Source organism: Scylla paramamosain, chromosome 14, assembly GCF_035594125.1.
Source record: "Scylla paramamosain isolate STU-SP2022 chromosome 14, ASM3559412v1, whole genome shotgun sequence".
Taxonomy (NCBI): Eukaryota; Metazoa; Arthropoda; class Malacostraca; order Decapoda; family Portunidae; genus Scylla; species Scylla paramamosain.
This window is the reverse complement of record NC_087164.1, coordinates 821414-849311: the sequence shown is the minus strand read 5'-3', so window position 1 is coordinate 849311 and position 27898 is coordinate 821414. Positions and strand designations below refer to the sequence as shown.

General features: G+C 44.4%; 1 protein-coding gene across 1 annotated transcript in view; it reads left to right on the top strand.

Moving 5' to 3' along the window:
• The window catches only part of LOC135106730 (acetylcholine receptor subunit alpha-type acr-16-like), a 31232-nt gene extending 4456 nt beyond the window's left edge, over positions 1–26776 (top strand). The window contains exons 6-10 of the mRNA XM_064015988.1: positions 8571–8790; positions 10006–10198; positions 17510–17662; positions 18121–18287; positions 19802–26776. Coding sequence (XP_063872058.1) covers positions 8571–8790; positions 10006–10198; positions 17510–17662; positions 18121–18287; positions 19802–20005 — 937 coding nt within the window. The 3' untranslated portion in view covers positions 20006–26776. The remainder of the gene's footprint in view (positions 1–8570; positions 8791–10005; positions 10199–17509; positions 17663–18120; positions 18288–19801) is intronic.
• The last annotated feature ends 1122 nt before the right edge of the window (positions 26777–27898 follow it).

Sequence of the window (27898 nt, the reverse complement as noted above, 5' to 3'; positions counted from 1 at the left end):
GAAGCCTTACACTGCTGTAGTCCTTAAGATGCACAGTATGAGAAAGAGGAAGAGATGGATACTTGTTTCCATTGTTCAGAAGTACAACTTTCAGGCTTTTTGGAGGAGCTCTCAATGAAGTCTCCATTGCAAGCAATTCCAATAGCATCAAACAAGCCTGATACATCACTGCAGTAGCATAGCCTGTCCTCCTTTGCAAAGAAGCTGGATAAATGTTTGTGACGTTTTCTTTGGCTGGTCACTTGCACACTGTCATCAAGTAAATCCCATTCCTTCAGCCGTGAAATCAAAAGCTCACCATTTGACCCTGCTAAACTAAGACCAATGATGAGTGGTTTGGGTTATTGGGCTTCCTCCCAATTACAACTGTATCTGTGATGTCAGTCTTCTCTGTTTAGCTCATCTTCTGACTTGCTGCTTTCTTCTGATAGTTGACTTCTTTCTGGAGGACCTGGTACAGGAAGATCAGCACTGTGTGGTACTGGTGCAATGGAAGATGGAATGTCTGGATAAAAAACAGCAGGTGTATTTTCCTCAGATCGGCGTTTGGAAGGATCCACCATGCAGAAACAGCAGTCAGTTGAGCGATCAGCAGGTTCACGCCATATTTTAGGAATTGCAAATTTCATGGCTGTTTCCCCCTCTTTTACAGAACAACAGTAAGAATTTCTGTTACTTATTTTATTTCTATTCTTAGTTCTTAATTGGACTTTACTCTTGAAAAACTAACAGCTATTTTACCTTCTAATGTTCTCTTACAATGCTCACAAGCAAAATGAAGTACCCAGGTCTGGTCTTGGTCCCCAACTGGCACAACAAAATGTGCTTTGTAAAATTCACACATTTTTCAAGACGCTATCACAGAGAACTTCTTTGCTCTTGTCTTGATGAATTGAGCACATTTGTAACAGAATGCATCTGGAGAATGATTGCAGCCTCTTGATGCCATTTCACCTATTGTGCCAAAGCAGAACTGATTGGTGGTCTGCAAGCCCGTATTGTCAAACAGTACTCTAGAATATTCTTAGTCTTTTTAGAATGTGTTCCAGAATGTTCTCAATCTTTCTAGAATATTCTGAATATTCTGAATTATTCCAGAAAATTCTTGTAGATTCTAGAAAATTCTTGATACTTGTATATATTTCTACTGTATTCTAGAAAATTCTAGAATATTCTGGAAATGTTCACATTGAATAGAATGTTCTAAAATGTTCTAGAAACTTCTGAAAGTGTCTGGTAGAACATTCTGGAAGATTTGAGAAGATTTCTGAAATGTAAGCAAATTTTTCTAAATATGAAAAATTTCTTGCTAGATCTGGTCAGTTCAAGAATGATCTTATTAAAATAAAAAAAAAATCTTTATGTAATGAGTGCAAAACTAGGGCACAGTTAACCTACCTTAATTAGGCTCACCAAGCACTCACCACAAGAACCCACTGATTAATTTAAATCTCCTGCTTAGGTTCACAGAAACCTGGGCCACAATTTAAAAATTTAATGGTTGAATACATAATAAAGAAAACACAAATGAGTACATAATAAAGAAAACACAAATAAAATATGAGTGCTTAACACTCTTAGAGGCCACACTGCTGGCACTCCAAAATACCTGATCCCATGAGAAAATGGGTAAATCCACATACAAATAAACAGGAGAAATAAACACTTCACGCACCAACACAAGAAATGTTATATGCCACTGACAGTCCCACCCTAACCAGTACCCCCAGGACCCTCACACCCTATAGGCCCAACAGCACACCGACCCAACGCGCTGAAGGTACACCACTACCACTACCCTGAAGTACTGCAGCTCTTCCTCCATGCACGGCGGTACTAACACCATAGCAGCCAGGGACAGCAAGTTCCTCACTGCAGCCTCCTAGTTCACAGTATCTGCTACGGTGCCACCTCACTGACGTCCTACAGCACACTGCAAATCAAATGGCAAATCCACCACTACTCTGCACCCTGTCTCTCTCTCGCTCGCCTCTCCCGCCAAAATTCCCACAACAACAAACCTCCAGGGCCTTAAGACTTGTTTTGGCGGGACTCGCTGACTAGTCTGTGAGCCTCTCGCAGGCGCGCCCACTTCAACTTCTTACACTCACCCCCCCTGAACTTTGTGCATGCCCTCATGCACAATCCCCACAGCCAACACAAGACGAACCCGTTGCACCCCTTTCAGCAATCCTACTAGACCTCCTGAGTTGAGGGGCCTGAACCCCTTTAACCTGCTCTGAGCCTTCACCACTCTGTTCATCTGGCTCTTTACCAGGCCCTAGGGCATCCTCTCCCTCCTGCTCAACCACTGAGTCCACTTGTTCCTCTGAGTCCGGTTCTGGAAACCCAAAGCGCTTTAACACTTCCGTCATATCTGGCATTTCTACTTCTTCCTCCTCTGGTGGCCCTTCATTACTTGTCCCTGCATGGCCCTCACTGCCATTCCAAGGACGCAAGTTACTGCGATGTAACACCTTACTACAGCCAGACTCACCTTATGGTCTGACTCTATACACCCCACTCACCCCATCCAACACCTCCTCAACTTCCCACACCTCAGCTGCAAACTTAGGCTGAATCTTCCTCCTACCTAGTGCTGCATTGTCCCTTAGCAACACTCTTTGTCCCACCCTCAATGGCTCTGCTTTTCCTTGCTCCTGACGCTTCCACCTATTGGTATTGTGGTAACTCTTGATGTTCAACTTAGCTGCTTTCCAAGCAGCCTCCTGTGTCTCTCTGAGCTTCCTAATCCACCTGCTATGGTTAGTAGGCTCACTATCAGTTTCCTCACGGAACCTATCCAAAGGTAAATGGGGCTCCACACCAAACAACAAATAATGGGGTGAAAAACCAGTGACAGCATGGGGTGTGGTATTATAGATGGCAGTGAGGCTTGACAAGTGCCTAGGCCAATGCTCCCGCTGTTCCTGACCAAGGGTAACTAACATCCCATGTAAGGTGCGGTTAAACCTCTCACAGATCCCATTTCCTTGAGGGTGATACGGGGTGGTACGAGACTTGGCTACATGGTAATACTTGCATAGTTCCTGCACTAAGTTTCCCTCAAAATTCCTACCCTGGTCACTATGTACCCTTTCTAGGCAACCAAAACGGTGAAAAATCTCCTCCACCAAGATCTTGGCTACTGTGCTTGCCTTTTGGTTTTTAGTAGGAAAGGCCAGGGCAAACTTGCTAAACACATCCGTCACCACCAATACATTTTCCTTGCCATCCCTGGCCGGATCCAGCAAAGTGAAGTCAACAGCCAACACTTCCCAGGGGCGGTTGGCTTCCAACGTACCTAACTTAGTCTTGGCCCGCACACCCTCCTCCTTCCCCATGACACAGACTTTGCACTTTGCCACATACAATTTGATGTCTTCATGTAGTCCTGGCCAAGCAAACCTATCCTTCACTAGTGACGTTGTTCTAGCAACCCCTTGATGACCCCACTGATCATGAGCGGCTTTAAGCACTTCTTGTCTCTGATTCACTGGCAACACCACTTTCCACTTCCTAGAATCTGTCTCCCTTCCACACCAGTAGATCACCCCATGCCTCATAATGAGGGACCCTCTCACTCTCCACCATTGTCTAAACTCCTCTACTTGTAGCAACTGCCTTAGTTCTGCTGGCCTCACTCTACCAATCATTTGTCTCCACAACTTCCCTACAACTGGACAAGACTGTTGCATATCCCTAAGCTGCTCCTTACTGGCACCACGCCATACCTGCATCACAGCCACCCCTTTCACCGAGGTGTTAGGACTGGTTTCCCATATCTCCTTCTCTTCCTCCCCTCCCTCAATCAATTCCTGGGGCCTCCTCGACAATCCATCCGCGTTACCATTCTCCTTCCCTGGCCGGTATTTCACCTCAAAATCAAACCTTCCCAAGTCACCCAGCCACCTACTCTCCACTGCCCCAAGCTTGGCAGAGTTCAAATGTGCCAATGGATTATTATCCGTCAGCACTATAAAATGTCCACCCACCAGATAGTGCTTAAACTGCTCTGTCACTGCCCACTTCAGAGCCAACAGCTCCAACTTCCTAGAGCTGTAATTGCTCATGTTCCGTTCTGACTTTCTGAGACCTCTACTTGCAAAAGCCACCGGATGCAACCTCCCATCATGCTCCTGAGATAAAACTGCTCCCAGTCCTTCAAAGCTAGCATCTGTCTCCACCACAAACTGCTTGCTGTAATCTGCACTTTTCAACACTGGAGCCTGACTTAACTTCTCTTTCAACAAGGCAAATGCTCTGGCCTCATCTTTCCCCCAATAATCACTCACTGCTGCCTTAGAATCACCACTCATCAAAGCATGCAACGGAGCAGCCACCTTCGCAAAATTTTTCACAAACCTTCTGTAAAAGGAGCAGAATGCGACAAATGCCCTGACCTCCCTAACAGTGCGCGGAACTGGCCACTCCTGTACAGCCCGTATTTTCTCTGGGTCTGTATTAATTCCCTCCTTAGAAATGATAAATCCAAGGTACCTAACCTGGGGCTTTAGTATGTGGCATTTGGAAGGTTTCAACTTCAGCCCATGTTTCCTCAAAAGCTTCAACATTCCCTCCAGTCTATCCAGATGCTCATCCACACTCCGAGCAAACACCAACAAATCATCCAGATACACCAAAAGAGTCACAAAAACCTGATCGCTAAACACATACTCCATAAACCTTTGGAATGTTGCTGGGCTATTGGATAACCCCATAGGACAGCGCACATATTGATAATGGCCAAATGGTGTTACAAAAGCAGTCTTGGGCCGGTCTTCTGCCCGCACAAGAATCTGATGATAACCTGCAGCTAAATCAAAAGAAGAAAAATACTGTGCCCCGGCTAATGCATCTAGTGTGTCTTGTACCCTTGGTAATGGGAAGGCATCTTTCACTGTCACCTCGTTCAGCCTTCGATAATCAACACAAAGTCGCAGCGAACCATCTTTCTTCCTCACCATCACTATTGGGGCTGCATATGGGCTCACACTCTCCTCTATCACTCCCTGTTCCAACAGTCCCTTTAAATGAGCTTTAACCTCAGTGATACATGGGGGAGGAATATGTCTGTATGGAAGGCGAATGGGCACTGCACTATTGAGGTGAATTTCATGCTCCACTCCAGTAGCACATCCCAAATCCTGCTCGTTTTCAGCAAACACATCTCCGTACTCATGGATCAATCCATCCAGTCTCTCCAACTGTGCTGAATCAAGCTGACTCTCATCCACCTGCACCCCTAGTCTGTCCCTGAACTCCTTAACCACTGAAGGAGGTGCAGTCTGAGCTACTGTGTGTGTGTGAGCTCTTCCCACAGTAACCTCCCTTCCATGAGAAACTTTGGCTACCTTCCACTGTGGCCTGAATTGCACATCTGCTTGTCCCAGGTTACCCACTGACAGCCATCCTTCACCCTTAACCACTCTGGTATAACTGGGAAATATACACAAACCTTCAGGCACCCAGTAGCCCTCACCAGGCACTAAGGGCTCCAACACCACACTATCTACATCTACTTCCTGTAAACTTTCCACAAACACTCTCATTATTCTTCTGGTACCAGCCGGGATTACTAAATCCTGTTGCTGCTGAATTACAGCAAACCCCAGAGGCTGTTGTGTCACCCTCAATTTTGCCTCAATGGCACGGACACACCTGCCCCACTTCTCAGTTAGCCCCAGGTGCACGGCTCCCTTCAACACATTCATCCCAAACAACACTGGCAATGTAGTGCCCTGCACCACACCACTCTCCCCACCACCACTTTTCACAAAAAGTCCACAGTCTTTAACACTTTTCCCTCAATTTCCACATTCACCTTCACATAACCCAAACAGGGAATTTCCCTCCCATTTGCATCTGTAATCCGAATGTCCATCCCATAGATCACAGCTTGCTTGGGGAGGAGGTGCTGTTTGTACCATTCCTCTGTCACCAGACTGACCTCAGCACCAGAATCAGCCATAGCACTTACAGGTATACCATTCACCAACGCATCTATCCTCAGAGTCTTTCCAAACAACTTAACTTTCCCTCTTTTTACATCATTCCGTTTCTTGGTCACATTAGTCACACTCCTTATCTGAGCTGTAGTGGGGGCCCTGTCGTCAGGCCTTGAGAGCTGGCCCCTTGTTCTCAAGGACTCCCGTTTCCCGCTGTCTTGGACACCAACTCCTTGAACCGTTCACACTGATATCCCAAGTGTCCATGTTGTCCACACAAGGAGCAAGATGGTGAAGAAAGGGTACTCCTCACAACTCTCTCTGGCTTTTTCCCACTCACTAACTCTGCTTCTTCCTTCACAATCCGCTCAACCTCACTCACTTGGTCTGCTGCTCGCTGAACCATGTCCTCCCACTTCACAGGCTGGTGCTTTTCCCACCATTTTCCCAACTTCACTCCTACTTTTCTGTCTCTCAAATTCCTACAGAACCATGTAGTTAGCAGCCATTGCCGTTCTTTATCTCCCTGATCTCTCACTTTGTACATTTTATCCACAATAACACCCAGAGAATCAGCAAATTCCCACACTCCTTCACCCGGCTGTTGAACCCGAGCATGCAGCTGTTTTTCTAAGTCTGTATAATTCAGTTCTGGTCCAAAAGCAGACCTCAAACAATCAAAAAGGTCAGACACAGTCTTCACAGTACTGTTGCGGACCCTTCGACGGGCTGGGCCTTCCAAGAACCCACACAGGTATGACACTCCCTCAGAGCCCTGTAATCCCAGCTGCTTTATTTTCTCTGTGGCATCCTCTACCCAGTCATCCAACTCACTGGCCCTCCGTACCCTTCCAGAGAATTTTCCAATAGTGGGGACAGGACGTGACCACACCATGTTTTGCATGTGCCCCATTTGGTCAAACTTATTACACAGTTGTGCCACTGCTTGGGATAACTGAGCATTGGTACTGATTAAGTTATCAACTACCTCTGGGGTCACTTCCACCTCCCTGCTCTCCTCCTTACACTCAACTTTAACCCCAGCTACACCTTGGCCATCAACATCACCCAAACACAACAAATCCTCCATTGTGCAGGAGTAGTGCCACACTAACACTTAAGTGGATTTTGCCAAAAGCACTGGACCCAAGCAGGAGTTTGAAACAATTCCCCAAAAGGGCATAGAACTACGCTCTGCTACCAATTGTAATGAGTGCAAAACTAGGGCACAGTTAACCTACCTTAATTAGGCTCACCAAGCACTCACCACAAGAACCCACTGATTAATTTAAACCTCCTGCTTAGGTTCACAGAAACCTGGGCCACAATTTAAAAATTTAATGGTTGAATACATAATAAAGAAAACACAAATGAGTACATAATAAAGAAAACACAAATAAAATATGAGTGCTTAACACTCTTAGAGGCCACACTGCTGGCACTCCAAAATACCTGATCCCATGAGAAAATGGGTAAATCCACATACAAATAAACAGGAGAAATAAACACTTCACGCACCAACAAAAGAAATGTTATATGCCACTGACAGTCCCACCCTAACCAGTACCCCCAGGACCCTCACACCCTATAGGCCCAACAGCACACCGACCCAACGCGCTGAAGGTACACCACTACCACTACCCTGAAGTACTGCAGCTCTTCCTCCATGCACGGCGGTACTAACACCATAGCAGCCAGGGACAGCAAGTTCCTCACTGCAGCCTCCTAGTTCACAGTATCTGCTACGGTGCCACCTCACTGACGTCCCACAGCACACTGCAAATCAAATGGCAAATCCACCACTACTCTGCACCCTGTCTCTCTCTCGCTCGCCTCTCCCGCCAAAATTCCCACAACAACAAACCTCCAGGGCCTTAAGACTCGTTTTGGCGGGACTCGCTGACTAGTCTGTGAGCCTCTCGCAGGCGCGCCCACTTCAACTTCTTACATTTAGAACACTTTATATTCTTTCTTTCATTGTTTTAACTTATTTGCAACATTTCAAAAACAATTAGATAAAAAACTGAGATTTTGCAAAAGGTCTTTACCTACATGAAAACCAATAGTAACCCATACTATAATGAAATAATGCAAAAATGTAAATTAGTTTTTCTATCCACAAAAGCAAAGTTTTAGGTTCAGAATAACTCTTTTTCTATTTTGTTTAGATGGAAATAACTGTAAAATTGGGGTTGGGGGCAAGGACATAACAAAAGTGAAATATTGTTACATAGTGCAAAAAAAAAAAAAAAAAAAAAAAATCCAAAATTACTAAAAGTGTCATGCAACCTTCCTCTTGAAAGAGTTTTCTTTTTTTTTATCATAAGAAAAAGGAAATCCAGAATCAGGCATCGTTTCAGAGTTTAGTGAAAAGGGATGAAAGATTGGGAATAGTGGTTAACTGTTGCATTAGGGAGATGGACAGAACAGGGATGAAAAAATAGAGCCTTGTACAGCGAGGCAGTGGGAGGCGGGAGGTATGCAGTTAGCAATATTAGAGGAACATTTAACATGAAAGTAGTGATAGAAGATACCAAGAGATGCAACCTTGCGTCGAAGAGAGAAAAAGGCTGGATTTGTATTACTACTAATATTACTACTACTGTTACCCTCCTCTGACAGGGCAGAAGCTGATGACATGCCACTAATCCCAAAGACTCGACTGGCTGTAAGTAATAACGGAGGTGTCATTTTCATAAATCCTTTCGACATGGCCTTCTCCTGCGTGGCGGACCTCGCTTACTGGCCCCATGACACCCACGAATGCCGCCTCAAGCTCGGTTCGTGGACGCATGACGGGTATACCATCGAGTTCTCCGTGGGAGACGCGCTTACCACAAAGGTATGTTGGCTTGCTTGACTTCCCACCTAGGACGAAAGGGTGCGTGTAGGGGAAGGATAAAGGAAAAGGAAGTTGGAATGGATGGAAGTTCAGTGCAAAAGGAGCAATGAAGAAAAAGGGAGAACAGAGGAGAGATGAAAGGAAGGGGAAGGAATAGGAGGAGGGACAAAGTAAGGAAAAAAAAAAAAAAAGAAGGGAAGAGAAGTTGGAATAGATGGAAGTTCAATGCAAAGGGAGTGATAGTGAGAAAAGATAAAAGAAGGGACATGAAGGGAAAAGAATTTAGGAGGGTGAAAGAAAGGGAGGATATTTAAGAGAAAGGAAAATGAGGATGAATGATGATAATCTAGCAAAAGGAGTAATGAAGAAAAGTGGAAAAACGGGGGCAGGAGATGAGGAGAAAGGCAATCAATATGAAGATGGATAAAGAAAGGGAAGAAAAAGAAGAGAAAGGGAAGTAACAATGAATGATGATAATTTAGTGCAAAGAATAATGAAGAGAAAGGGGAAAGGAGAAGAGGATATGAAGGGAAGTAGAATTAATGGAGGGAGTATAAAGAAAAGGAAAGGAAAGTAATGATGAATGAAAGTACACCGCTATGAGCCATTCAAGGAAATAATAGAAATGTAGAAAAGGGAATGGGAGGGGGGAAAGAATGGAAAAGGAAGTGAGAATGGAAAATAAAAAAAATGGAGGGATGAAGGAAAATCCTCATGGGGACGAGAGAAGGAAAGGAGGGAAGGAAGGAACAGTGAACTTAATAAGCATTAGTGAATAAATAACTACTTTCTATAAAGCCTCAACACTAGTTTTTTTTTTTTCAGTAAAAGAGCATTTCTTAACACTATGTCTTCAGCACCCTTCAACAAACATAACACGTACCAGAAAAAAAAAAAAAACAACTTAGTGACACAGATTTACTTTCTCTTAAAGTGTGAAAGATTGATATAAATATAAATAGTACTTTCTATCTCCATGTTATAAAATGCATGAACACAGCTGGAAATTACTTAAAATCTGAAGGAACACTTGACGTTGTACCGCCATACATGCAATATTTCTCAGCACACTAAGATTAACTTCAGCACTCCAGGTTAAGTAACTCTGCTACAAAGTGCATGAAGATCTAAATAAAACACACTCACTCATCCTTTCCTCCTCTTAATCTTTCCTCTCATCCCCACCCTTTCCCCACTCTCTCTCTCTCTCTCTAGCTAGGAAGTGAGGTGACGGTGAGTCGTGACGGCACAATGGACACTCTGAGCTGGGAGATCCTAAACACCGCGGTGAAGCGAGAAGAGCTTCATTACGCCTGCTGTGACGAGCCTTACATCAACCTGGAGGTGCTGTTCATACTGCAGAGGAAAGCCTCCATCTACAACTGGCTCGTCAAGGCCCCAGCAGCCTGTGAGAAAAAGAGTGATTGATAGATTTAAGTTATTGCGCCGAAACATCGCGGTCATATGGCGCCGCTACAAACTTTTAAAAGCGACAAAGATTGCAGTTTTTTAATATCGATATTAAAAACAAAATTATAGGTATGGTAAAAATGTTAAAAGACCTAAAAAAAAAAAAAAAACACACACACACAAGAAAGGAAATGAGAAGAGCCATTAAAAAAAAACTTAAGTGCTAAAAATGAGAGGGTTGGTATAGTAATGTTTTAGTTACTTAATTTGACTTAAAATGATAGGGTACTGACCCCACTGGCCCAGACCACTGTCTGGCGTTGTTCGTTCCGTACCCAAGACTCTGGCCCCACTGACCCAGAAATCTGGCATTGTTTGTTATGTGCCCAAGACACTGACCCAGATACTTGGCGTTGCTCGTTGCATGCCCAAGACACTGACCCCACTGACTCAGGCCCCAAAGCCCAGTGTTGTTCTTTACGTGTCTTCCTCACTTACCTCCATGTTCTCCCAGTGCGAAGATAAGGTTCTACCCAATACTATATTACTTATAAATTAGATAGAAGATCAGTTAAAAGGTAATCTATTATTTGTTTATAAAAGACCAGCCTTCTCCACAAATATAAGAACTTTATGTAATGGGGAGAGAACCCTCTCTCCAAGCATCAGTGACATCTGGAAGGTCCCATCCTCATCGCGACAGTGGAAAAGATATCGCCCCCGCAGCTCCACCAGACTGGGACACTCCAATAGAAAGCGTCGCACTGTAAGGGGAACTTAGCAGTCATCACAGAATGGTTGAGTTTCCCGAGACATGAGGTACCCATGGGTGAGACGTGTGTGACCCATCCGGAGATGGGCCAGTGCAGTCTCTGAGCGGCGCTCCTGCACATGAACGTATGTCCATGGACAGAAAGTTACAGAAGTTATCTCACCCATCTTGGTGGTGGCAACCACATCTTCCCACTTATTTGCCAACTGGCAAGAACTGCCACCCTTATACTGGAGCATAAATCATGAAAGGGAATGGGGGTGGAAGGGGCAACCCGAGTTGCCGGCTCTTAAGCAAACCTATCGGCCTTCTCATTCCCATGAACTCCCACATGTGTGGGTACACAACAAAATGTTATGTGATATCCTCTGCGCTAAAAAAGGTGAATCCACTCTAAAATAGATAAAATTAGGAGAGGGAAAAAGTAAAATGTTCCAGGGCAGACAACTCACTATGGGAGTCACTAAAAATAATAAAGGTTGAAACTGGTGAGGTAAAAATTATTTCTAGGGCAAGAATAACGACAGATAACTCTGCTGTAAAAACAGAGACAACTCTCGGAAGGCTACCGCCTCAACAGAAGGAAGGGAATATAACACTATGTCCCACTCCTGCATCAGACTGAACCATCTGTGTAGACAGAAACGGAGTCAGAGTTTTTGAAAGAGCGTTTTAAAAATAAAGTTCCAGATACGTACTGTGGCACCAAGTTGTTATCAACAACAGGAGGACAGATCAGTACCGGCGAAAACTGCCAGTACCAGACCCTTGGAAGGTGATGGGGCAAATGGAGATGGAGGGTATATCAAACTCGATCATAGCAGACCTGATCCGATATCCAAAAGGCTTAGGAAAACTAGGGCGGACATCATTATAAAGAAGTGACAGACTCAGAAAGGCGGTGGATTCGATACCAACACCTCATTACTAGAGGCTGACGACGTAGGTCCAATGGCAGGACACCAACATCCACCAGTAAGCTAGGGACTGGGGATGACCGGAACGCACCAGTTGCCAGGCGAATTCCAGCGTGGCGCATCGAATCCAACACACGGAGCCGAGCCTCAATAGCAGACGAATAAATTTCACAACCGTACTCCGATTTAGAAAGAATAAGAGTTCGGTGGAAGGCTAAGAGGGTCTATCTGTCAGCACCCCAAGAAGTAGGAGCCAAATTCTTAGAAGTGACAGCTTCTTCGTGCATGCTGCCTTAATATACCGAAGATGGGGTACCCAAGTCAGGCGACTGTGAAATGTAAGTCCCAGGAAACGAGTTTCCTCCACACAAGACATTCTTCTGTCATATAGATACAAATCTGGGTCAGGGTGAGCACCACAAAGGCGGCAAAAATGCATGGCCACAGTCTTCGAAACCGAGAAACGAAATCCCCGAGTTGTGGCACACAGAGAAATCCTATTGAGTGCCACCTGCAGCTTCCTCTCAATCAACGGCATCCGCGCCGCAAAAAAGGAGATAGATAAGTCATCGACATATAAGCTACCACGAACTCCTTCCGGAAGTACAGCAGTGACATGTTTATAACTATGGCGAAAAGTGTGGAAGTACAGCAGTGACATGTTTATAACTATGGCAAAAAGTGTGGAAGTACAGCAGTGATATGTTTATAACTATGGCGAAAAGTGTGACGCTAAGTATACTTCCTTGCGGCACCCCATCAACTCCTGACAGATAGCCACCAATCCATACCTGTAAAAAAACAACGAGATTGTTGTATAAAAGCAGGGAGTCGGCCACGGAGACCAAACTCGAACAAACTAAGTAAAATACCATGATGCCAGGCTGTGTCATAAGTTTTCTCCAAATGAAAAAAAGACTGACATGTGATGGTTATTAGCAAACATCTCAAATGGAAGATTCCAAAGACTAAAGCATCAGTCGTAGACCTCATTTTCCTAAAACCGTACTGGACAGGTGATAAGTAATTCCCTCTCTCCAAGTACCACATAAGCCTGCCATTTACCATCTTTTCCAGCAACTTACAAATACATGAGGTTAAGGAAATTGAACGGTAACTGGTCGCTAACTAATGGTCTTTTCCTGGCAATGGAATGAGGATAATTACAGAAACACCCCAAGAAGATGGAAAATCACCATTATTCTAAATAAAATTATAAAGATCAAGTAAAAGATAAAGCTTCATCGGACATGTTGCACAAAAAGGAATATGGGATATCATTGGGTCCTGGGGAAGAACCTTGGTACTGGGACAAAGCCATGCATAGCTCAGACAAAGAAAATGGAACATTATAAGACTCACCACCAGAGAAAGCAAAACTGACGTCAACAGATCCCAAGTGCCGGCGATGAAGTGCCATAGGTGCAGTTGGGTCCTTTCTGAAGACACTAACAAAGTGCTCAGCATGCAGGTCGGCAACTGTCTTAGGGTCTGCTACTGTCCCTCCATTACTGGATAGAACAGATGGGGCGCAGAATACTTTCCAGATATTTTACGGACTCTGTTGAAGACTCCCGTGATTGGAGCACGAAGGGTGATAGAAGAGACGTATCTCTTCCAAGACTCCTACCGAGCCCTCTTGAAGGTGCGGCGAGCATGGGCACGCGCTTGTCGAAAAGTCTCCAAGCCGTGGACATCCCCACGATGTCGTCGAAGGCGGGAAAAGCACGCTTTTCTTGAACAGCGGCTGTACAATCCGCATTCCACCATGGAACAGGACGTTTAAGAAACTGGCCAGAGGTCTTAAGGATGGAATGGATAGCAGCAGAGCGCAAGACATCAGTGAAGAATGTTGCAGCCTCATCACAGTTTCCTATCTTATCCACTGAGCGGGCAGAGGTGCTGATTTATGTAGATAGCTGCCAATCCCTCTTATCTAGACACCACTGTGGAGGGCGTGGCTGTGGTGCAGAATCAGTTGAGCCTAATAAAACTGGGAAGTGATAGCTTCCTTATAAATCTGGTAAAACACTCAAATTAAAATCAAGAAAGGAATTACAGGTACAGAGAGAAAGATCTATTGTTGTAAAAGTGCCGGTTTCACCATGGAAATGGGAAATGTCTCGAATTCTGAATTTTCGATAAAAGAAACGAGTAAAAGACCACGAGGGTTGACAGCGTCATCCCACAATGGATGGTGACCACTGAAGTCACCCAATGAAAAAAAAGAGGAGAGGAAAGAGCACTTAAAAGGTTAAGTTCATTTCTTTCAATAGGAACACTGGGAAGCAGATACAGACTGCACAATGTATAAAAATGATTTATAAAAACCTTAACAGCAACAACCTGCAGCGGTGAGTGAACTTGAAGGTAGATAAAAAGAATATCTTTTCTAACAAAGATGGCAGTGCCATCATGCTGGCCCTGACCAGGAACTGGATTGGAGAAAAAAACACGAAATCCAGTAGGAAATCCAGGCATTCGCTGAAGATGCAGATGACACTTTCCAAAACAGAAAATTTGTTGGACATGGTAACTGATGGAGTGACACTCTCACAAGAACGGGAGGAAATAGCTGGTGGTTGAGAAAGGTGGGAAGGTGCCACAACCTTATTGCCTGTGGTAGGGGAGGTCAAACTAAAGTGGAGGGAAGAGGCGTAGGCTTTCGCCCCTCCATATTTTTGTCAAAAAAAAAAAAGTTCTTGCCTGGCACTACCAAGACTAATGAACTGAGAATTAGCCAGGTGAAGAATGTCCTGCTCAAGGCGGGAAGTCCTGCTCTTGCATTGTCGAGAACGTAGCGGGCGAGCCTCTCTGCAGCAGAAGCAATAGGGTTCTGATTCGCATTGAGGAGTAGGGTGTGAGTCTAGGATTGAACAGTGACGGCACCAGGGACGGTTTTGACAGTTCTTCCTCCCATGTCTGAACTCGTAACATTAATAGCATTGTAGAGGACGGAAAAAGAATACCTTTAATGGAAGGGAAAGAGGACTGATCTTAACACGGACAGGGAGAAAAGAACCATAGAAAGTGAGCATGATCATGTCACTATTTCCTTTAAGTTTGGCCACGTGATGAACATTATCAGGACATAACTGAAGGATGTCATCTTCTGAGAATTCGTACAGGTCCTGGTTGTAAATGTGTCCTTTGCAGTAATCTAACGTTCAGTGTGGCTTGATGGTTTCAAAGATTACATCAGAAGAGCAAGGCAGATGGAGGAGCATCATTATTAAATCTTTAGCTCTGATCACAAGAAGATGCAGTAGGTACCTGCCGAAACGATAATTACTCCCAGTGAGGTCTAAGGCACTGAATCAGGGGGTGCTGTGAGCTTATCAATAAATCCAGCTGTAACCTCACTAAACGTTTCTCTTTGTGTCTCACAAAACAAGGAGGCAGTCACACCCTGTCCTCTAAAGACAACTCTCTTCCTTCACACAAAACTATAAACACCTAATTACACACACACCCTTCACTCAAAATTCAAAATTATCATGGCGACTCCTACACAAGCCTCTGAGTCCCCATCTGGGGAGAGGACCACAAATATCCCCAGATCGGACTGCTCTTCTGGTATCGACCCTAAGTGTCTTGACACCCCCCCTCAAATTTTCTTCAATAATTTCTGCAACATTCGCGGTCTTAGATCTAATTGTCAATCTGTAAAGCACCACCTCTTCTCTACTAAACCTCATCTTCTTTTCCTCAATGAAACACAGCTGTGTGAGGCAACTGACAGTAGTCCTTTTTCTGTTCCCTCCTACTTTCTCTATCCTCGTTTTCAGTCCAAACCTGGATGTTATGTTTATGTGCGCAACAACTTAACCTGCTCTTGTGCCCACTCTCTTGAATCTTCCTAGTTTTCCACCATTTGGCTACGACTACAAAATCACTCTCAAACTAAATTTATCTGTGCTGTATACCTCTCACCTAATTCCTCTTACTATAAAAAAATTCTTTGACTTCTTAACTTCCAAAGTGGAGTACATTCTGACTCTCTTTCGTTTTGCGGAGGTCTCCATTCTTGGAGACTCAATGTTCACCATCTGCTTTAGCTTTCATCTCCCTTCACTGACCATCCTGGTGAACTAGTCTTCTACTTTGCTATCCTCCACGACCTAGAGCAATTGGTGCAACACCTTACTCGTATTCCTGACTGTCTTGAAGATACACCCAAAATTCTTGACCTTTTCCTAACCTCTAATCCTTCTGATTATGCTGTCACCCTCTCTTTTCCGTTAGGCTCTCCGATCACAATCTCATATCTGTGTCCTGTCCCATTGCTCCAGTCCCTCCTCAGGATCCCCTAAGCAGAGGTGCTTCTGGTGTTTTGCCTCCGGTAGTCGGGAGACGCGAGGAGGTATTTTCCTTGGAATGACTACTGCTTCTGTGTCAGAATCCCTTTTCTGTGCGCAGAGCGCATAACAGAGGTGATAGTGTATGGCAGAAAGGCCTACATTCATCAATCTTTTTCTCGAACCAAACCTTCCAAACCTTCGTTTAACAGTCTTGTTCTCATGCTATACATGACAGAGAGGTGGCCCACAAAAGGTACTTGAGCCTTCCAACACTAGAATCTCATTGCACTTTATATTTCTGTCCGGAACCATGCCAAGTTTGTCCTCCAACTAGCAAAACCTCCTTCATTAATAGAGTGTCAAAATCTTTCAAGATCTAACTCCTCTCGTGACTTCTAGCATCTAGCCAAAAACATCTCCAATAACTTTACTTTTTCTTCTTTTCCTTCTTTATTTCAACCAGATGGCACCACTGCTATCACATTTATCTCTAAAGTGAACTTTTCGACCTTAAAAGATGACCCCTAGCAAAGGAACGTCTTGGGCCTGGTGGAAGGAACGTTAAGCTGCTGTTTCCTCGTGTTGTTCCCCTTGTGGTATGAGGGCGAGGCATCGCCCATGGGTGCCGTAGTGTGACGAGGTATGAAGTGCACGCCACGTTCCGTCTGTGTTGCATGTGCTTTGCTTGAAGGAGCTGCTGTCCTGGCGGTGTCTTATAGGTGATGAGCCGCTAGTCGCAGTGCTGTACTTTGTCCAGGAGACCAAGGTACGAGGAGGGGCAGAAAGACCACGTCAGAGACTCGTACTCCATGAAGAAGCGGCCCTGAAGGCCGTCTTCTTGAAGTGGCTGGTGAAGGATTGTTGTTCACCTCGACGCCAAGAATGTTGACCGCTGGCTGCAGTGGTAGTACCTTCCCGTCCGGAAGTATAGGTGGGATGCTGAAGGCCAGCATGACCTGTCTTGTTCTGGGCCAGGTCTACCTGTCACTGTCATCCTTATGCGGCAATGGTCTCCAGTGTTGTGTTGATGAGGGCGACAGTTGCGTGGTGGTCAGTGTTGTCACCGGGGAATGTGAGTGTGCATAGACGTGTGCTTCCGGTATGAGCTGCAGAAATGTTGAAGACGCTTCTTTCTGTGTGTGTGTGTGTGTGTGTGTGTGTGTGTGTGTGTGTGTGTGTGTGTGTGTGTGTACTTTTATCCTTTTTTTTTTTTATTTATATATTTATATATTTATTTTATACTTTTTTTTTTTATTTATGTGTGTGTAACCTTTATCTACTATTTTCTAATTATTTGGCCATCTTCACCCTCGTCGCAGGTCTGATCCTCCTAACGATGGTGGTGTTCGTCCTGCCTCCGGGGGCTGGCGAGAAGATAACCTTCGGGGGAATCTGCCTCCTACTCAACTTGCTCTTCCTCGTCTTCGCCCACGGCACGGTCAACAACGCCCCGAACACCACGCCGCTTCTAGGTCAGTGTTCCTAGGTGATGGAGTGAGGAGGTATCAGGAAAGGGTTCTTGAATGATTTGGCTTCCTTTGCCCTCTGTTTCTCCTCTCTTCTTCTTACGATATCTTATATGTTTGCGAGTGTTATTTTTATAAGTAAAAAAAAAATGTGTCGGGATGAGGGTAGGAGGGAGGGAGGGGGGAGAGAGAGAGAGAGAGAGAGAGAGAGAGAGAGAGAGAGAGAGAGAGAGAGAGAGAGAGAGAGAGAGAGAGAGAGAGAGAGAGAGAGAGAGAGAGAGAGAGAGAGAGAGAGAGAGAGAGAGAGAGAGAGAGAGAGAGAGAGAGAGAGAGAGAGAGGAAAAAAAAAAAACTTACACTTTCCTTCTCATCTTACTCGAAGCATCAACACCACCACTTCTATAACCTCTCCCACCACCACAACTATTACATCATCCTAATAACGCTGTCCTTGCCCAAGACAGTTGAGCTGGTGGTGGTGCAGATGGTGGTGACAGCCGCTAGCGTCCTCATCGCCTCCTGGGTGGTGCGGGCTGCCCAGGGATCTCACATCACCCCACCCCCCATGAATGTGCACAGCTTTTCCGTCAGAATCGCGCCCGCCTTCTGCCTCCACGCCTACCTTAGACAGGTGAGAGGAAGGGATGAGGGATGATGAGTATGGGGTTCAGTGTAAATATTAGCACTGGTATATGTCCGTGCGCACAATCTATTTTCACATTTCACCCCAATAATTTCGCAGACGAATCACTCCAGTGTTTTTTACTCCTGAAAGAACGTTTGGGTGTTGGCCGAGTAGGGGAATTCTCCATGAGCTGCGTTGCCGTGTCTCTTCAGGACCAATCATCGATTTAACACCTTGGTGGAAAGGACAGGCGACCGTCCTTCTTCCTCCCCCACTCCCCCCCTCCCCCATCTCTCTCTCTCTCTAATTCTCATTATTGTATGATACTGTGTGAACAATTTTTCTATAATTTGTTCGTAGTAATTGTTTCCCGTAATCTCGATTGGGGGCAGAGCAGATCCATCGCACTGTCGTCTCACTCACATCAGTGACTTTGGCTGTTCGAGTTATTGCTCTGGAGGGTGCAATGGTAAGACCTCTAGAGGCCCTTATCTTCTAAAATTATTTACTCTTGTTGTAAATAATTTATTTCTCCAGGCTATAAGGAACACGCGAGCACTTGAGAGTTGCTTCCATCGTGGGAGTGTCCCTCGAATGAGCCACCCCTCTCTCTGACCTGACTCACCTGACCCTACCGGAAAGTCCCACGGGTGCTCGTCCTACAAGACAACGCCGCAAAGCTAGGTTGTCGAATGTTGTGACATTTTTGTAAAATCCAGAATATTTATCATCTTAAAACCCGAACCATTCGTAGCACTAAATGGTTTGATGAACTAAATAATCCATACTCAATACTTGAATTTCAATAAAAAAATAAAAAGAACTGATATATTTAAGAAAATTGTGTGATGTGTGCGGAGTAGCTAACGGATCTCGGCCAACGCCTGAACGTTCTTCCAAAAATAAAAAGAATATAGTCCCTTTAAATCAACGAGTGATATGAAACCAAATTAAAGGTGGAGCAACAGGCTTATAAATACCTTATGGAATTAGAATAAACAATGTGCATTTATGGATTTTACTAACTTCTTTGCTGCACTGATTTCAATACAACGTATTTAAGAAATATGTGTAGCGATCGGAAAATAACATTACGAAAAAATAGAAAAAAAAAGAAAAAAAAAAAAAGAAATAACGTTCGGTGCACTAGAGTGCATGTGATCCCTCCTGGCATGGCACAGCAAACAGAACTCCATATTAAATCAGCTCTTGATTACCTGAATAACAAAACTTTCTTGATTACTTGAATAACAAAACTTTAAGTCGTCACAGCTCGAATCCTATTTCCTTGACTGGTTCCATCTTCATTTCCTCACTCATACTCTCACTTAACCATTTACTCTTCCCATCCGTCCAAACAAGTCATCTATGCTGTCCTTCCATCCTCACATTTTCCTCTTCACCTTCCATCTAGTCCTCCCAAGATTTCGATATTTTACGTAGCCGCTTCCTCCACATGTTCTATTCGCGCATTTCTCCCGCTTTTCCCTTACTTGTTTCCCTCATACCATCTCCTGCAGCACGCGGCAGGACAAGGGCAGGCTGAGGCGGCGAAAGACGAGGAGATCGAGATGGGCAGCCTAGTGGGGCGAGGTTCACGATCTGAGCAGAGCGGAATAGCTGCCCAGTGGATCCTCTTTGGTGCCGTGCTGGATCGATTTGCTCTGTGTATCTACCTTATTGTGAGTCTGATCATACTTATAAGGTTCCTCTGCGTGATCTAAAGCCAGAGAGGTCGGTGTGATCCTCAATTGTCCATGGCGGTTAAGAATGTTCTCCATTAGATTATGAATGTTCACAATAACTGTAACAAGTAAGGAATGAGTCAATACCTTTCCATGTTATTGTCAGGATTTCTTTTCCTTATTTGTCCATTACGCATACAGAATTTGGAAGTTGGATTGAGCTTGCTGCTTTGCCCAAAGTGAATGCCGGGTGCTCACTATTGACACACACACACACACACACACACACACACACACACACACACGAATCCTTTAAAACAAATGAGAACAAAAGACACAATTCATTAGAGCCAGGTACCACTCTTCTTTCTCCATACGTCGTGAACGCGTGAGTGTCTTGCTGGGATTGGGTTTGGGATTTTCGAGGTACAAGTCAAACCATCATCTAAAAAGGTTCGACAATCACCTTTACCACTGGGTGGAGGCAAGAGGAGGGATTGAGTTTTGAGGCATTTAGCAATACCAATTTCGCCCTGCTGCAATCAGAAATTTTAGAGATCAGACGTTCTGTGGCTTCCCTGCGTGAGGTGGTTAATTCCTGAGGAGTTGGACGTCCATGAAAAGATGTGGAAAAATTCATGATGGTATCATCAACGTAAGAGTGAATAGGACAAGAAGTTTGGTTTAGAAGATCACTGATGAATAATAGGAAGAGAGTGGATGACAGGACAGAAACCTGAGGAAAACCACCGTTAATAGAATGAGAACAGTGAACGTCTACCACAGCAGCAGTACAACGATCAGAAAGGAAATTTGAGATGAAGTCACAGAGACAAGGATAGAAGCCGTAGGCAGGTAGTTTGGAAAATAAAGCTTTGTGCCAGACTATCAAAAACTTTTGATATGTCTACGGCAACAGCGAAAGTTTCACCAAAATCCCTACAAGATTCACTATGGAAAGCCAGAAAAATCACCAGTAAAGCGGCTGTGTCGGAACCCATACTGGCGATCAGATATAAAATTGTGAAGTGATAGATGATTAAGAATTTTCCTGTTGAGGATAGACTCAAATTTAGACTATAGTTTGAGAGATTAGGGCGGTCACCTTTTTAAGGAACAGGCTGAATGCAGGCAAACTTTCAGCAAGAAGAAAAGGTACTTGTTGACAGAGAGAGTTGGAAGAGTTTGACTAGTCAAGGCGCAAGCACAGTGGCACAGTTTCAGAGAACAGGAAAGATGCCATCAGGTCCATAACCCTTTTGTTGATTAAGGCCATCGAGGCCACGGAAAACATCACTGCGAAGGATCTTAATAGGTAGCATGAAGAAGTCTGAGGGTGGAAGAGAGAGAGGATTTAATGACTGATTTAATTTATGGCGTCGCAACATCGCGGTCACATGGTGTCGCTATAAATCTTTAAAAGCGACAAAGAATCCAGATCTTAAAATATCTGCACTAAAAACAAAGTTATAGGAATGGAAAAAATGTTAAAAGCCCACTATAAAAGAAAACAAAGGAAATGGAAAGAGGCGTAAAAAATGAGAGGATTGGTATAGTGATGTTTTAGTTACTTAATTTAATCTAATTTAATTTAATTTAAAGTGAGGTGCTATTGACCCCACTGACCAAGGTATCAGGCGTTGTTGGTTACGTGCCCAAGACACTGACCCCACTGACACAGACATCTGGCATTGTTCGTTATGTGCGCAAGACACTGACAACACTGACCCAGGCCCCAAGACCAAGCATTGTTCGTTACGTCTCTTCCTAACTTGCCTCCATGTTTTCCCAGTGCAAAAATAAGGTTCTGCTCAATATTATATTAATTACAAAATAAATAGAAAAACTGTTAAAAGGTAATCCATAATTTCTTTAAAAGACCAGCCTTCTCCACAAACATAAGAACCTCATGTTCTGGAGAGAGAACCCTCTCTCAAAGAATCAGCGACATCTGGAAGGTCACATCCTCATCGCGACAGCAGAAAAGATATCGCTCCCACAGTTCCACCAGGCTAGGACACTCCATTAAGTGTTACACTGTAAAGGGAACTAAGCAGTCATGGATTTCCCTGGACATGAGGTAACCATGAGAGACGTGGGACACCTGCCCGGAGAGAGCCCAGTGCAGTCTGTGAGTGGCGCCTCTGCACATGGACATGTTCATAGGGGGAAAGTTACAGAAGTTATCTCACCCATCTTGGTGGTGGCAACCACATCTTCCCACCTACTTGCCAACTGGCAAAAACTGCCACCCTTATACAGGAGTATAAATCATGAAAAGGAATGAGGGTGGAAGGAGCAACCCAAGTTGCCGCCTCTTAGCCAGCCTATCGGCCTTTTCATTCCGATGACCTCCCACATGTGCGGGTACTCAAAAAAATGTTATGTGATATCCTCAGCGGTGAAGCAAGTGAATCCACTCTAAAACAGATAAAACTAGGAGGGAGAGAGGAAGTAAAATGCTCCAGGGCAGACAACATATTACGGCAGTTACTAAAAATAGTTAAACTTGAAAAAGGTAAGGTAAAAATTATTTTTAGGGGAAGAATAATGGCGGATAACAGTCGAGGCTACCGCCTCAACAAAAGTTAGGAAATATTACACTTTATTCCCAATCCTGCATCAGACTTTGAACCATCTTTGTAGACAGGGGCAGAGCCAGAGTGTGTCGAAGAGTGCAGACTTTGAACCATCTTTGTAGACAGGGACAGAACCAGAGTGTGTCGAAGAGTGCAGACTTTGAACCATCTTTGTAGACAGGGACAGAGCCAGAGTGTGTCGAAGAGTGCAGACTTTGAACCATCTTTGTAGACAGGGACAGAACCAGAATGTGTCGAAGAGTGCAGACTTTGAACCATCTTTGTAGACAGGGACAGAACCAGAGTGTGTCGAAGAGTGCAGACTTTGAACCATCTTTGTAGACAGGAACAGAACCAGAGTGTGTCGAAGTGTTCCAAAAATAAACCACGAGAATCGTACAATGGTTATAAAAATAAAGCACGAGAATCGTACTATGGTTATAAAAATAAAAGCACGAGAATTGTACTATGGTTATAAGTTTTATTAACAACAATAGGAAGGGAAATCGATACCCGCGAAAATTGCCAGTATGGAGGGTATATCAAACTCGCTCATGGGAGACCTGACCCGATATCCAAAGGGCTCAGGAAAACTAGGAGGATCATCATATAAGGTAGAACGTGCATCATGAGAAACTGTTGTACAAGTGAAAAGTCTGTACAAGAGTTAAGAAGGCAGTGGATTCAATACCAACACCTCATTACTAGTGACTGACGGCGTAGGTTCAATGGGAGGACACCAGCATCCACCAGTAAGCTAGGGATTTAGGATGAGTGGAACGCACCAGCTGCAAGGCGAATACCAGCGTGGTGCACCAAATCCAGCACACGGAGCCGAATCTCTGTAGTAGACGAATAAATTTCACATCTGTACTCTAATTTAGAAAAAAAATACGAGTTCGGTGCAAGGCTCGGAGGGTCTGTCTGTCAGCACCCCAAGATGTATGTGCCAAAACTCTGAGAAGTGACAGCTCATTGATCCATGCTGCCTTAATATAACGAAGATGGAGTACCCAAGTGAGGCGACTGTCAAATATTAAGTCCCAGGAAACGAGTTTCTTTCACACAAGAGATTCTTCTATCAAAGATACAAGTCTGGATCAGGGTGAATACCACGAAGATGACAGAAATGCATGGCCACAGGCTTTGAGGCCGAGAAACGAAATCAGAGTTCGTGGCCCACTGAGAAATCTTACTCAGTGCCATCTGCTGACTTCTCTCAATCAATGGCATCCGAGCTACAGAAAAGGAGATAGACAAGTCATCGACATATAAGCTACCAGAAATAAGCTACCAAGAACTTCTGGAAGTACACCAATGACACTTAATAGCTACAGCGTCAAGTGTGACACTAAGTATACTTCCTTGCGGCACGCCATCTTCAAGTGGGCGTATTCCTGACAGATCACCACCAACAAATAGGGACTCGACTACAGAACAATTAACAGTTCACTCCAAAGTATCCGCTTCTGCACTGCAACGAGACGTAGGGATGTGTGTGGCGAGGCAGCAGTCCGGTAAACAGCGGCACATCACACGAGTTGAAGTCGATCCAATGCGATGGTACTCAATTGTATTGAAGTCGATCCAACGCGTTGGTACCCGGCGTGGAAGCAGGCAGCACAGGGTGAGGCTAACCGAGGCATGGCAAGGCGAGTCCAGGAGAGGCACTGCCTAAGCTGCAGTGTGTGGGTAGCCGGGGTCTCCTACTTTTTTTTTTTTAATAGGGGGAGGAGGAAAGAAGACAGCTAGCTAAGTCTCCTACTGCTACAGTTCCGTCTCCTTGTATATCCTTTGCTGATGTGGCTGCAATGACGTGATCTCCTTGCGGTGGTACTTCATGGAGCCGAGACGGAGCATCATGATGCCGCCTTGCTTCGAAGCTTCGGGGCACCATAATACTCCCCCTCTCGGGCGAATCCGCTCGGTAGCATATCGATCTGTGAAAAATGTGGTCACGAGAAGGGGCAGTGATTAATGAAGCATACCTCTCTGGTGGTCGAGACAACCTCCTACCCCCTGGTTGTTGTTCTTTGTCGTAGAACCTCTGGGGAAGCTAATTCATCATTACTTGTCAGCTCTGGGTAATTTTGAGAATTAGGAAGATTGGTGATGTAAATGTAACCGGGAGTTTGCTGATACTGAGTGGTAGGCGAGGTGCGATGAGAGAGAGAGAGAAGGAAGTGGTTGTGGTGCCTTATTGTGAAGGACACGTCTAGGAGAGAAACCATGTGGTATCCTAGCAGGTTTTAGTCGATCCATCGAGATATTTTCCTGACTGCTTCCCCGACTCATCGTCAAATACTTATGCCTCGAAATGACCTTGCAGGGACCGTCATAAGGGCGGTCCAGGGGATGGCGTCTGGTGTCGTGTCATATTCACCCATACCGTGTTTCCTGCAGATCCCGTGGGACATAAGACTCATGTTTTGTAGGCTGGCGAGGTGGAGTAGGGAACATCTTTGAAGTGATCTAATGGAGAGTATAGAAATGCATACATGTTATTACTATTCTCTTTGTTCGTCGTTGCAGAGAACTGCCCTGTTAAGTGTAGGGTCTGGCCAAAGGTAAGTTGTGCTGAACTTGCTTGCAAATATTCCTTAGTTGTGGTGCGAAGGGCGAGCATCACAAGCGGTAAAAAGTCAATCCAACGGTATGGGTGAGGTTGAGATGAAGGTGGCGATGAAAGTGTTCAACTATACCGTTAGCCTGTGGATGGTAAGCAGTTGTCTGATTATGAGCTGTGTCTAAAAACGACATCAGATCTTGCCATAGGTGGGATTCGAAATGGGCACCGCGGTCGGTGATGACTGTGTTAGGTGCGTCAAAGTGTGAGACCCATCCTGAGAGAAATGCTGAAGCTATGAATTCTGCAGAGATGTCAGGCATTGGAGTTGCTGTAGTCCGTCTGGTGAAACAATCAATGCAAGTTAGCAAATACCTGTGTCCTCTAGACAAAAGCCAAGGACCTAGAATATCCACATGGACCGGCTGAAACCTACATCTTGGTGAAGGAAATGGTTGCAATGGAGCCTTCACATGACAATGAGCCTTTGATGCCTGACAAGAGACACATTGCTGGGTCCAGGAGCGAACGTTTTGCGAATCCGAGGCCACACCACAGACCGAGTCAAGAGTCGTTGCGTGGCTTTGACTCCAGTGTGACTCGGGTTGTGAAAGTGGTTGAAAACCGTTCGTCGGTGAGATCTTGGAATGAACGGTCTCGCTTCTTCCGACACGTCGCACCACAACTGAAGGGATGAACCAGGAACATGGAAGGGATGAAGCTGTAAAGACATATGATTTCTTCTAAACTCAAAAAGATCGTCGTCGTCTCTTACGCAATATCGATTTGTTGGTACTCAAGCGGCGGCGGGTATTGAGACATGGTAGACATGGTAAATCAGCCTCCTCAAACAAATAAGCCCCACTTGATCTGTTCACTCCGTGTATAAGAGCAAGATTCACATAAATTAACATTACCGAGTGGCGTTTATGCGGTTTCACATATTAGCACACTCACTTGCAGTAGAGATGAGCAGATGGAACAGGAGAGGACGAGGAAGGTTGCCACTGGAGGAAAGGTTGTGTGTCTGTGGAGAAATACAGACAGAGACACACGTTGTGGAATAGTGCACCCTCACACAACATCTGAGAGACACTCACGGTATTTCTAATATTCCTGACTTTTCTGATATGTATAATGATAATGAAAGATGCTTTATATTATATAAAATTTTGGATGTTTACAAGACATAAGCGTTTGTCTACAGTGTTCAATATCCCTTAATTTACTATATTATATAAGTTCTGAAAATCTTTTCAGTATAATATTATGTATTTGGGTTTTGATTGTGGATTCGTATGGCTTTCAGTCTTTATTCTGAGGGTTTGTTGCGGTTTATATATTAATCACATAGTTTAAGGTTTTATAGAATTTAGTTTTTAGATAGAGATTATATACTACCCGTTTTAATGTGTTATTGTTCTGAGTATTGGCTTTATTGTTGCTTTGGCAGGTATTTTAGTTTTGTCTTGGAAATTTAGGTTTTGTCTTTGTGTTTACATTGCAGTTTTAAAAGCATGTCAACTTGCTGGAATTTTAACTGTCATTGAATATGCATATTTGCTAGATTTCCAAACTGGACGGTATGTTTTTACTGGACCATATATTTTTCCTATTTGTACCTATACCTGTGTTGTCGTGGTCAATAAAATAATTGAACTGAAATGAACTCTGAAGGGCATGCCATAGCAAATGTTAAGGGTTTATGATCACAGAAGATGTAAAACTGCCTATCCTCCAGGTGTTTGAAGAGTTGCACAGCCATGTATATTGGCAGTAGCTCTCGATCAAACACACTATATTTGATTTGTGCAGCATGGAGGCGTTTAGAGTAGAAACCGATTGGAGATACTTCATCTTTGCTGGTCTGCTGCAGTACCCCGCCGACACCTGTAGAAGAGGCGTCAGTGGTCAGAAACGGATGCACTTCAGGATCTGGATAAGCAAGGTGAGGAAACCGGGCTATTTCTTGTTTAATGGTAATGAAAGTAGCTGCAGCCTCTTGCGTCCATTTAAGCATAACTGTAGATCTGTGGGGGAAGACCTTTAACGAAATTATGCAATGGATGTAACTTCTCTGGAGCTTTGGGGATGAAGCGGTGGTGATACTTCACAATTCTCAGGAACTCCCTGAGCTTTCTCGCTGAACTTGGCTGTGGAAACTGACGGCAGGAGAGTAATACCTTCCTTACTAACTTTATGTATAAGAAAATCCACTGCCTCTCTTCCAAAAACACACTTAGCTGGATGAATCTTGATACTGTTGTCTCGAAGGTGTATCAGCAGCTGCCGAAGGTGAGTGTGGTGTTCCTCCCTACTGTTTGATGCCACAAGAATGTCGTCAATGTACAGCGTTGCAAATCTCATGTCGCACAAAATATGATCCATGTATCGTTGGAAGGTCTGTGCTGCATTACGTAAACCAAAATTCATAAATTTGAACTCAGATAATCCAAATAGTGTAGTAATAGCCGTTTTAGGTATGTCTGGTGGGTGCACTGGCATCTAATGAAATGTCCTCACTAAATCAATTTTGGAAAAAATAGTTTATTCTTTTAACTTCAGATGTAAATTTAACTTCAGATGGGTATCTTGAATATGTGAGATTGGATATCTATCTGGCACCGTGACCTTGTTCAATGCCCTGTAGTCCCCACATGCACGCCATTCCTTACCTGAAGGCTTTGGCACCATATGAAGAGGAGACAACCCAACAACTCTTAAATGCTTGTATAATTCCGTCCTTTAGTAGGGAGTCGAACTGTGCCCTTGCAGCACAGAGTCTAT